The 12,988-nt window shown below is 31.4% G+C and overlaps 1 protein-coding gene across 1 annotated transcript; it reads left to right on the forward strand.

The window, feature by feature from the left end:
- Positions 1–117: 117 nt before the first annotated feature.
- LOC103574836 (ATP-binding cassette sub-family C member 9) lies at positions 118–12,893 on the forward strand. The gene is made up of 25 exons (XM_053737039.1): positions 118–457; positions 861–1,118; positions 1,189–1,291; positions 1,494–1,724; positions 1,799–2,149; positions 2,238–2,441; positions 2,514–2,651; positions 2,725–2,887; positions 2,967–3,145; positions 3,224–3,349; positions 3,411–5,515; positions 5,614–5,785; positions 5,871–6,108; positions 6,194–6,613; positions 6,680–6,876; positions 7,060–7,214; positions 9,709–9,919; positions 10,036–10,316; positions 10,404–10,546; positions 10,624–10,761; positions 10,835–11,258; positions 11,335–11,658; positions 11,747–12,085; positions 12,153–12,459; positions 12,519–12,893. Exons 1-25 carry the CDS (start codon positions 234–236, stop codon positions 12,612–12,614), a joined length of 7,527 nt encoding a protein of 2,508 aa, XP_053593014.1. The 5' UTR covers positions 118–233; the 3' UTR covers positions 12,615–12,893.
- Positions 12,894–12,988: the final 95 nt, after the last annotated feature.

Raw genomic sequence — 12,988 nt, forward strand, 5'->3', positions numbered from 1 at the left:
AATATACAATACATATTATTACGTACACAATTAGATTTAGAGTAGAAGATTATTACCAAGCATGTTTACTGATACCTTAGAAAAATTTCTCAATGTAAAAGCTAAGACTTTTTTTTTTTTTTTTTTTTTTTTTTATATTTATGTCTTTGACAAATAATTATTTATGAAAATAGACGTTTAATATTTAAATGTAAAATTAATCAAATTAAAAGTTTTAAAAAGTGCGTGTGACAATGGGGTTGTGTGAAAAGACAGCATTTCTGCGGCTGCTGCCCACTTCCGGTTGGCACATGCTCTGGACATGGAATGCATCCAACGGTACGACAATACGTTTGACAAGTAGTGCATCATCTAAGTACGATTGTATCGTTGAATTAGTTAATCTTGCAGTCATTATTATAACATTTTTGGCTGCAGTTTCATTAATCATCAAGTACAAATTAACCGATCAACGAGTGTAAGTCTAGATATTTACTTTATATTATTCTTTTATGATCTCTTCTTTTAAATTCTATACTCCACTCGTCATCTGGGAATTCCCGTATATTGACTCAGTAAATAAAAATTTGCATGCTCCCTTTCACCTGTCGATTTATTATTATCATTATTATTATGATTACTTTATATATCAAACAATCGAATGCTCCAATTTAAAATAATTTAAAGTCATATAAAAAGATATTTATTTTTTAGTTATTTTAAAATTTAAAAATTTAAGTGTCGGCATATGTAGAGTAATAAAATTAAAAAAATAAATAATGACTACAGACTGTACTAATTTGAGGATTATAAAACCGGCAAGCACGAGAGCACAACAACTGAGAGAAGCATTGTATGAAAATGAAATGATATTTCAACAGGTGCAGCGGCTTACTTCCTTGGCACAATCTACGCAGTGTTCTGAGCACACTTTTGATTCTTGTGCTTGTTCTGGAGTTCTCAGAAGCTATTATCGATCAAGCACCACTCAGTCAGGGTATTTCACTGGTGACTCTTGTCTCATGCTGGATTTTACATCGTCAAACAGAGATAAGGGATGGCCTTGGTCTTGCTGTTACCGGAGGAATTTTTATAACCATCGCCGTTGCAAGACTTTGGAGGCTGCTCCATTTAATAAGGTATAAATATCAATATATGTTTATTTTTATTATTATTTTACTTGTTAATTCTCAAGTATTTTAATTTTAGCAACGGCTTGACTATCAACCATGTTCGTATGATCAGTACTATTGGTACAAGTTCACTGTGTGGACTATTAGCTTGCGTTGATTCCTGGTCTCTTTATCTCATCGTAAGTCATTGGTAAAAATATAATCCAACTAAAATAATCCCTACAAAGCTTAGCTTGTATGTGTTGGCTATCAATTGCCCAATAAACCCACAAAAAAAATCTTTCATAATTTTTTTTTTTTTTTTTTTTTTTTTTTCCTTTTTGTGCCGCAATAAAATAAAGATTTATTGTATTTAGTAATTTAAATATTATACTGATGTAGGTTAAAAAAAGTAAACATTATGATGTGCGAGGACCCGGAAGTACTCATCGGGTGTCTTACAAACACTCTTACGCAGTTCTTCTGAGTAAATTGACATTTCACTGGATCGTTGATCTTCTCTCACGTGGCTACCGTGCGCCTCTCGATCTCAACGATCTTGGAGATTTACCCGAACAAGAGACTACGGTAATTCAGTTTGATAAATTTCGAGGAATTTACGAAACCCAAAAGGTAAAAAAAAAAAAATATATTTAAAAATACTAAATTTTTAAAGAAACGTTTAAATAAATTTTTTTTTTAAAAAGAATGAAAGAGCTAAAGTGTCACTATGGAAATGCTACTGGAGACGTGTGTGGGTTTCTTTTTGCATTGGTGGGCTTCTCAAGTTATTTGGCGACGCGTCTACTTTGGTTGGTCCTGTGGCGATCTCGAAAATAATTGACTACGTGGAGATTATTCAAAATTCAACTAAAAAAAAATCATTACCCACTTACACCTACACGGGGGGTAACTACATTACAATGGAACAGTTAATGGGCAATGGTTATTTTTTGGGTCTTGTTATATTTATAGCAGCTATTTTACAAAGCACGTTAAGCCAAGCGTCGACGCATTTCGTTAATGTCGAAGGCATTCGCTTGAGAACAGCTCTTCAGGTATTTTTTTATAAATAAATAAATAATAAACATATTTGATATTTTAAAATAATAATTTATATAGCTTGTTAAATAAATATATATGTAGGCTTTAATTTATCATAAATCACTGCGATTATATTCCTGGGGTTTTTTGGAAGAAGAAATTGGAAAGACGAGTGATAATGATAAAGATAATAATCTGCGTAGCGGTGCAGACATCGGAACTCTAACAAATTTAATGGCCGAAGATGCTTACAATGTTATGAGTTTTTTTTGGATTGGCCACTACATCTGGGCGATTCCGTTAAAAGTAATAAACCAACAACACATAAATATTTTTAAAAACAACATAATTATTATTATTCATATTTATTTATTTTAGATTGGGGTCATTATTTTTTTACTCTACGTAAAATTAGGAATTAGCGCTATTATTGGCGCTGTTTGTTGTATATTAATTGTAACACCTATGCAATTATTACTTGGAAAGAAAATGTCAGAAAATTTAAAATTAATTGCTGTAAATTTCTTTTTTAATAATCTTTTAAATTACTAATTAATTTGATTAATTATATGAAAAATGTATAATTCAGGAAAAAAGTGACGCAAGATTGAAACTCTTGAATGAAGTACTTCAAGGTATAAGACTGGTCAAACTGCGTGCGTGGGAAGTGGTTTTTGAGAAAAAAATATCAACAAGTCGTGATGAAGAATTGAGTCTACTTGACAAGGACTCGATTTACTGGGGATTTATAAGTACTTGGCATTAATTTAAAAAAAAAAAAAAAAAAAAAAAAAAAACATCAATTATATAATTTTTTATTTATTTATTTAGCATTTCTAACTCACGCTTCGTCAGTGTTGATGACTTTGTTTACATTTGGTGTATACTTTTGGCTCGAAGAGACTCATTTGGATGCTGGAAACGTATTTGCAAGTTTAGCTCTCTTCTCACAACTCACCGTTCCACTATTCATCTTTCCCGTTATCGTTCCGATTATTTTAAATGCCATAGTAAATATTTAAAACATCTATACAACCACAACAGCTAACAATAATTTACCAGCAACTCATTAAATATGTATTTTTAAGATCTCGACAAAGCGGCTTGAGGACTTTTTGTCACTACCAGAAGTTACCGATGTTGTACCAAACACTCGAGAAAATTATCAAATGGAAAATAATGATCAACGTACATCTACAATTACTGTCAGTAGTGTAAGTTGATTGACAAATAAAAAAAAAAAATTAATTTACATAATTAAGAAATAATTTATAGGATGAAGAAAAAAATTTACAGAGTATTGCGACATTTGGGACATTAGGAAACATAACTGAAGATGATGAAGATCGTCAAGGTTGTCAAGCTTTTCAAGTACTCAGTACATACGAAGCCAGTTCATCTGACACAGTATTTGAAAAAGATCCTGAGCCTTCAATGAAACCGGCAGTACTTTATATCAAAGGAATATTTTCTTTAGGAACTGAAGACACTCATCTTCAAGTTGACGATTTAATAATTCCACGTGAAAAATTAACTTTAATTGTTGGTAAAACTGGTAGTGGAAAGACGTCATTGATTTCGGCAATGTTGGGTGAAATTCCACAGTTACGTGGTCAAGTTTCCTGGTTTAGAGACACCAATTTGGCTTACGTACCTCAACGTCCGTGGCTTTTAAATACCAGTTTACGTGAAAATATAGTTTTTGGATCTATGTACAGTCGCACACGTTACCGAAATGTTTTGAAAGCATGTGCACTCCAGCCGGACGTTGAAATTCTTCCGGGAAAAGATATGACACGAATCGGCGAGAAGGGAATTAATTTAAGTGGTGGGCAAAAACAGAGAATCGCAATTGCTCGGGCAATTTATAGTGATGCAGATACGGTAATTCTAGATGATCCGCTGTCGGCGTTGGATCAACAAGTAGGTCAGCATATTTTTGATCAAGCCATTCAAAAACTTCTTTTACGAAAAGGACGAACAGTTATTATGGTAACACATCGATTAGAATTATTACGTGCTGCTCATCATATTATTTCAATGGAAAATTGTCAGGTTCGTTCGATGGGTACAATGTCTAGTATCGAATTGACTGATCCTTTATTGGTTGAAGAGTGGCGTGAAGCAGCTCGTAGACGTCTGGATATTGTCACAGTACCCAAGACTGCTAAAGATAGATGGTCACTTGTCAGACTAGTTTCTCGAATTGCCGGGATTTCAGTAAAACACCGACACGCAAGCGATGGCTCATGGATCACCGATCAAGACGCCCACGTGTCTCCGCCTGCTTTTGTACCTCTCAGACTGCGTAAATCAATGATGTTGGGGTCTAGATATCTTGCTCATGATCTGACAGATTTACCGGTTGCTGACGAGTGGGGAGTTGTGCGTAAACGCACCAGAAAACATAGAATGGCAAGTCGTGCAACCAGTCTTCAGCCTACCAAACATCCTCCTCCCGTTTTAAGACAAAGTTCTACTCCCACTATGCTCGAAACTCATCATATTATTCCACGGAAACGTCATCATACAGTCGACAGTGGGCAGAATAGCGTTTTAAGAAATTTTTTTTCTGGAAAAATTTTAAGCGTTGATGAAACTAATAAAGATCGTAAATGTCTGAGACGACTAATGTCAACATCTTCTAGTAAAACTAATCCTGAATGGGAGCATCAAACTATCAAAAGATTATTGTCTACTGAGTCAGGAATTAGCGATAATTTTGAAGAAGATAAAAAATGCACAAATTGTCAAGAATTACAGGCTACAGAAATTGAAGAAGATGGAGGATTAGTGACTAGAAGAGTTTGGATGGATTATTTAAAAGCTGGAGGTATCACTCCAGGTCTGACTTATCTAGCAGCAGCACTAGGTTGTCAAGCTATTCGAGTCTACACTGATCTCTGGCTAAGCGAGTGGACAGCTCTCGGAAAAAATCCAATCAATAACCAGACACTGATAACGACTCATCAGCAAACTGTTTTTTACTTTCGCATGTACATAATTTTATCTGTAAGTTCAATTATTTTAGCGGGATTTAATAGCGCTGCTGGACAATGGGCAGGGACACGTGCTCGGGAAAAATTACACCGCAAAGCTATTGCGAGTATTCTTCGTGCTCCGATGATTTTTTTTGAACAAACTCCAATCGGGAGAATTCTTAATCGTTTCAGCGCAGATGTTGGTGTTATTGATAAGAAAATATCGACATCATTCCAACGGCTAACGTCGTTTGCGTTGCTGTGTGGATCAGCAATAATTGTAAACATTGCAATATCACCGTGGTTTTTAATAGCCGCAGTACCAACCTGTCTAGCTTATTTTTTTTTACAAAGATTTTATCGCATCAGTGCTCGTGAACTCCAACGACTTGAGGGCAGGTATATATTTAAATAAATTATTAGTAATAATAATAATAATAATAATAATAATAATGATAAACATAAAACAGTTGGAGTTAATTTTTATAATTTTGTAGTACTCGCGGACCAGTCGCTGCACATTTTTCAGAAACATTAAATGGTTTACCGGTTTTAAGAGCTTCTAAGCAGCAAGATCGGTTTATGGATGATATGATTGAGTACTTGGACGCAAATACAAATGCTTTTTTAATTTTAAACACCAGCAGTCGATGGCTGGGTATTGCTTTGGTATTTTAATAAAATTTTATTTAAATAACAAAATTTTTATACTTTTATTTTTTTTTATTAAATTGTTGATTTATATTTATTTAAGGATTATTTAGGCGCCGTAGTAGTTATTGCGTCAATATTTGCAGCTTTGCTGTCAGCAGAATTGTATCCTGAACGCGTAACACCGGCATTAGTTGGCCTAGCAATAAATTACACATTTTTGGTACCTATTTATCTCAATTGGGTTGTTAAATTCATTTCTGAAATTGAAATGTACATGGGTAGTGTATCAAGAATAAGTACATATATTAAAGCAAATCGTGAAAATTATCGTGAGAATGGTAATGATTCATTTTTTTATCTAATTAATTCATATTAATAAAATAAAACAAATTATATAATTAAAAGATTGATTAATTTGAATAGGATATGAAGCAGACGAAAGTTGGCCAGAAAAAGGTGAAATAATATTTGAAAATGTATCGCTACGTTATCATCCAGACTGTGAGGCGGTAGTAAAAAATTTAAATTTACGTATTCCCGCGGGACAAAAATTAGGAATTTGCGGTAGAACTGCCAGTGGAAAATCATCAACGGTAATGGCACTTTTTCAATTATTACAAGTATCGCAAGGACGAATTATAATTGACGGAATAGACATAAAGAGAGTGTCATTAGCAAGTCTAAGATCAAGGTTATCAGCTATTCCGCAAGATGTTATTATGTTCAGTGGAACAGTTAGAGAAAATTTAGATCCTCTTTCTGAGCATGATGATGAGCAATTGTGGATTGCATTGGAACTCGCACAAATGAAAGATGTTATTGCTTCTCATCCTGAAGGCCTCGGTAAGTATTTAAATTAAGTAATTTTATTTATGCGAATGTTAATTATTATTTTTATTCAAAATAAAGATCTCGAAGTACGTGAAGGAGGTGAAAATTTTTCATCAGGACAATTACAATTATTGAGCATGGCACGAGCAACTTTACGTGATTCAGCAATAGTGGTACTTGATGAAGCCACAAGTGCTCTCGACTCGTCAACAGAAAAAAATTTATTACAAGCTGTCTCTAAAACGTTTAAGGACAAGACTGTCATCACGATTGCGGTTAGTATGACAATAACTGCCATGTAATCATTATAAGTCTCTACGTATCATATATATTTGCATATTTTTTTAATTTAAATAATAAGATAACGAGATAATTTGTCCTTGCGTATTTTTAGAATAAATTTTATTTTTAACACAACAACAATAATAATAATAATAAGTAATTCTATATTTTTACAGCACAGAGTAACTTCTCTACTGTATTGTGATAGAGTTGTGGTATTTAATGAAGGAAAAATAGTCGAAGAAGGATCACCGAAAGAATTATTCAATCGGTCTACGGGATTTTTCGCAGAAATGTTAAAGGCTTCTGAATTGACAGAGCCAAATGACTGAATATATTTATAATCTTTTTTTTTCTTCATAAACATTGTAGATTAGAATTTTTTTAAAAAATAAATTGTAAATATATTTATAGCAACTTAATTGATTTATATTTTTTTAGCAATAATTTTAAGATAATTTATGTATTTTTTTTTTATTCAAGTATCGTAAATATTATCGGTGCTTACTGTCTCACCGCCAGAGTTATTACGAAAAATAACAACAACAATAACGATGTGTAATATATTAATGTCAGTTATGTGTATGGATTATATTTATAACATGAATAGGCAAATGAGTATAATAAGTGTCTTTGTAATGTTTAAAGACAAACATAAAAATACAAATAAAAAAAAAAAAAAAAAAAAAAGGTGAGAAACGACAATAATTGACAAAAGCAAGTGTGGAAACGCTATCGCGAACTCGTGGACTCACGATGTGTGACCACGCGATGATCGTAATTTTTTACGTTAGTACATCGCGAACCGGTGAACCGATAACACCTTTCTATGAGTGTACTTACTCACTCATTCACTCCTCCACTCTGCATACATGTCATCAGTTTGACGTTTAATATCTTTATCAACTAAAATGACAATAATTTAAACCGAGTGACTTAATAAATATATGAATTCACTTTATTAACTTTTTAAACGTCTACATAAATTTATCAATGATAAAATAATAATTTGAGTTGTATGAGGCAAATGTATTATTCAAAAGTAAGTAATTTATTTAATAAATAATTTAATTAATTATAGTTGTAAGTCTATAATAAATAAATTTTTTTTGTAATGTAAAATGTATCGTTAGATTAAATGAGAAGGAAAATAAAATGTTAAATTAATTTAAGCAGGTGTTTTTAGTATACACAATATACGAATACGGAGTCAAAAATTTACTATGAGTAAAAAAAAAAAAAATAGACTCAGGTGTAAGTTTATTTTTGAAACGCATTGAACGCAGAATTACTTTTAAAATATTATTTTGTATATTTAATACTTATAACTGTAATTATAAAGGAATGTATAACTTCCTGTGACATTTTTGCAATCTGCGCAGTATTATATACATGCATTATTGAAATAAGCTGACAGAAACGAAAAAAAAAAAGTAAAACAAATTAGGGGAGTTGGTTAATTGTTGAAATAAAGTAAGATAAAAGCCGCGCATCCAGTGACACTGGTTCACAGTTGTGTTGCTTATCACAATATAAAATACCACGATAAGATTCAAGAGTTTCTTTTGTCGAAACAGCGTCAGTATAATCAGACTCACCGTCCTCCATTAGTCTAGTCGTTTAATAAAAAACATTTGCACTAATTAAATCCAGTGTTCTTTATCGTAATAATAAAAACAATAAAAACTATAAACCACAATCATAATAATCACCGCACGTAAGGTAATAAGAGTTTGGAAAAGTGGAAACTGTTATCAAGAGTGAGTCAACATGATTTCAATCATCACCTTGGCTTCATTTATTTTATCAATAAATTTATTATCCAAACAGAACCTTGTTTTTTCCAACAATTAACTCAATGTCTAAAAGTTTAAACCTTTAAATTCATTTTAAATCTACTTTAAAAACCTTGAACTCATAGTTCCGTTTAAAAAATATTTTTGTCTCGATCTATCTAATCGACCTGCGGAAACGACTAGATGATTATCGTTATGATAACGATGGCATTCCAGGCTTGATAACAGCCAATAGTTCATTAATTTCTTTTTTTTTTTTTTTTTTTAATAATTAATAGCAGTTTATGTAAAGAAATATTATTTGTATCTTATAGACTGGTTAATTTTTTTTTCTTTAAGCGAGACAATAAATTATGCTGCTGTTAATTACTTCCAAGTACCTGCATCCTCTCTGTTATTATCAGTCGTTTTTTTTCAAAAGTTTGAAAAAAGAAATCATCATTATCGTTATTATTATTGCTAGCAATAATATAACAACAGTAGCCCATTTAATGGTATTTGAACTCTTGTCTGGCCACGCGACTGATCAAATATTCTTATCTCCAATCTTGATATCAAACTAGCGTAGTAAAATAGCCAAAGTATCTGTTAATATTTTAACATATATTTAATTCATTATCAAACGTCGAAAAAATAATCTCAAGTATCAAAATATATCAATATTTTTATTCCATAATAATAATTATTATTTATTTATTGTTCTTTTTTTTCGTTTTTTTTTTTTTTTTTTTTTTTTTTTTTTTTTTTTTGGTTTAAGTTTACATGAAAACATGAGTCATTGCATCACGCGTTTTTATTACGGCAATTAAGAGTTCTCGCCAAGGGTTAACTATTGTTTGATTTTCGCGGTGAGATAAAGAACGACAAGACGTTATGATTGTAGTTATAAAAATACGTTTGAGCATTAAAGACTTATCCACTTGTTTTAATTTTTTTTTTATTTTTAATTCTTAACTAGCATTAAAAATAATTATTAACTTCCTTGAAACTCATGGAAAATTAATATTTTGTTGACTATTTAACTACCAGTGAGGTAAATAAAAGTAAAAGAAAAAAAATGTTTGGTGTAATTTCAGAAGCGCGAAGAATTAGTTGTAATAATGTTACGGAATCGGAAGACAAGATGAGGTTTTCGTGTTTTCCTAGAGCTACTATCCTGGGACAAAGAGGTAGTATTAATTTTACTACTGTCCCAGGACACGATGAAACATCTAGTATTACTGGTATCAGTATAATAAGTGTAAGTTTATTATTTTAATTATTTTTAAAAATTAAAATATTGTCAATCCGAATGACTTTTTTTTTTTTTTTTTTTTTTTTTTTTTTTTTTTTTTTTATTTTTATTTTAAATTATAGAATAATGGAGAAGCCAGAGAACCCATACCCATGAGTTATAAACGCGCTGCAGATCTAGATAGTACCGAAATAATAAGTCATTATACAAATACAACAATTTCAAATGGTTCAGTTTATCCAAACAATGAATCTAGAGGATTCGAACAAGTTAATCTAGTACGTTCAGAAACTGAGGGATCAAATTTATCATCGCAAAATGTTAAAATTCCACGTGGTGGTGTAATTGGCCGGACTCCGACTCCACCATCAGCACCAACGCCTGTTTACGAAAAAGATGCAAGGTCAAATTTTTATTTTTGTTAAATTATGTGTCATAAATAATTAATGATAACGTATTTATTCGTATTTATTTATTTTTTATGATACAGGTCAAGAAAACAAATAAAACGAGCGATACTTGAAAATGAATTTTTGGGTAATCTAGAAGAGGCACAAGTCGAGGCCCTAGTGTCTGCGATGTATCCGAAAAATATTTCATCAAATACCCTTGTCATTCACGAAGGTGATATAGGTATGCATAGAAAATATATATATATTTTTTAAAATAATTATTGTAAATTTAATATTTATATATTTTTATTTTTCAAGGTTCGCATCTTTACGTTTCGGCTGACGGAGAGTTTGACATTTACGAGGGCAGTAAATTTCAAAGCAGTTTTGGACCTGGAGTTGCTTTTGGTGAACTTGCACTGTTATACAATACTAAACGACTTCGATCTATCAGTGGTAATTTAAATAAATATTTTTAATTTATTAGCAATTATTAATATTGATTGTTTTTTTTTTTTTCTATTTTTAGCAAAAAAAGGAGGAAAAGTATGGGTTTTAGACAGATCAGTATTTTTAACAGTGATGATGAGAAGTGCTCAAGATCGTTTAGAAGGCAATATAAGATTTTTACGCAAAGTATCTGTGTTACAAAAACTACCAGAACCAAAGGAACACGTTTTTGCAAAGATATCTGATTTAATACGGGTCGAATTCTTCCCTGCGGGCGCAAAGATCGTTAAACAAGGCGAGAAAGGTGATAAATTTTTTATAATAAGCGGTGGTAACGTAAGGATAACTAAAGACACCGAATATGGGGGCGAAGAAGAGTTAGTTGTGTTGGGAAAAGGACAGTATTTTGGCGAGAAAGCATTGTATGATAAAGAAGACAGTCGTAGACAAGCAAATGCTATTGCTTTGGCACCTGGAGTCGAATGTTTAACTCTAGATGGAACGTCAGTATTTTTTTTTCTTTTTTTTTTTTTTTTTTTTTTTTTTTCTAATTAAATAACACGATAAATTTATTTTTAGGTCATTTTTAAATTATCTCGGTGGTTTAGATGAAATACGTAACAAAGACTGGTTAGAAGAGTATGAGAAACAAAAACGTTCATTAACGCCAAAGTTATGGACTAACGAGTACTCTGAGGTGACGCTTTATGACTTAGAAAGCCGAGGAACTCTCGGAGTCGGTGGATTCGGTCGCGTTGAGCTTGTTACTCTCAGAGCAGATCAAAATAAAAGTTTTGCGCTTAAAAAATTAAAAAAGAAAACAATGGTTGATCAACAACAGCAAGAACACGTCCTTAATGAAAAATGTATCATGCAAGCGTGTGATTCCCCGTTTATCTGCAAGTAGGTCTTATCTTAATTTTTGTATGTGCTATCAATTAAATGTGATAACTGTATTAATAATAATAAAAAATGAAAACTTACTTATTAGACTATTCCAAACATACAAGGATTCAAAATATGTATACTTCCTGATGGAGGTTTGTCTGGGAGGCGATGTATGGACTACATTGCAACGACGACGTTACTTTGATGATTCAACGGCACAATTTATGGTTGGATGTGTTGTTGAGGCACTTGATCATCTTCACTCTCTCAATATTGTTTATCGTGATCTGAAACCTGAAAATTTAATGCTTGACAGTCGAGGATATCTCAAACTTGTTGATTTTGGTTTTAGTAAAAAAATAGGCCCTGACAAGACTTGGACATTTGCTGGTACTCCTGAGTACGTTGCACCCGAAATAATACTCAACAAGGGCCATGATAGGTTCGTAAATTTCATCTAAATAATAATTATTTAACCGATAATTAATTTAAATTAACATTTGCTGCAGAGCTGTAGATTATTGGGCACTAGGTATATTGACACACGAATTATTGGTCGGTAAACCTCCATTTCGTGGATCCGATCACATGACAACGTATAATAAAATATTAAAAGGCATTGAAGTAGTTGGAATACCAGGAATAGTTAATAAAAATGCAAATCATTTGATTAAAAAATTATTGAGACTGAGTCCTTCAGAGCGACTCGGTTATCTGAGAAATGGAATCCAAGATATTCGTGATCATAAGTGGTTTGCTAATTTTAATTGGCAAGCATTACAAAGACTTGCTCTACCTGCTCCTATTGTACCCACTGTAAGTATATTTTTTATTTATTTTATTTAATTATCTATAAATTATATTTATTTTTTCAGATTCAAAGTCAAATAGATACTAGGAATTTTGAAAGATATCCACCAGATCGCGAAATTCCACCTGATGAATTTTCTGGTTGGGATTTGGAATTTTAATATTAAAATATGACTTTATAAAGTCTATTGATGCAGGCAACGATAATTATATGTGGTCATTGTAAATTATATATCTATATTATTATATGTAATTAAACTTAACAAGTAAATTTTAGATAAGTCTTATTTTTTGTACACAATTAGGTTGTAAAATATGGATAAGATATTTAACATTTACTTAACAATTAGCATGATAATAAAAAAAATTAGGCTTAAGTTGATTTTGTTGTTAGAAAAAAATAAATTAATTAATTAATAAAATAAAAAATATAAATATTATTGAGAGTTAAAAATTTATTAGTTGAGATCTTTAATAATAAGAGCACTAATCTAAGTGATATAAAAATTTGAGTCCCTTATTTGATTTTCGATAT

This window comes from Microplitis demolitor, chromosome 2 (assembly GCF_026212275.2).
Source record: "Microplitis demolitor isolate Queensland-Clemson2020A chromosome 2, iyMicDemo2.1a, whole genome shotgun sequence".
Taxonomy (NCBI): Eukaryota; Metazoa; Arthropoda; class Insecta; order Hymenoptera; family Braconidae; genus Microplitis; species Microplitis demolitor.

What these genes read in the sequence shown, in the direction of transcription:
- LOC103574836 (XM_053737039.1), top strand. Translation starts at nt 234, where the DNA reads ATGGGGTTGTGTGAAAAGACAGCATTTCTGCGGCTGCTGCCCACTTCC. An exon ending in AAAATTTAAAATTAATTGCT is followed by an intron (nt 2,652 to 2,724) that starts GTAAATTTCTTT and finishes TGTATAATTCAG; the next exon opens with GAAAAAAGTGACGCAAGATT. An exon ending in CATTCACGAAGGTGATATAG is followed by an intron (nt 10,547 to 10,623) that starts GTATGCATAGAA and finishes TTATTTTTCAAG; the next exon opens with GTTCGCATCTTTACGTTTCG.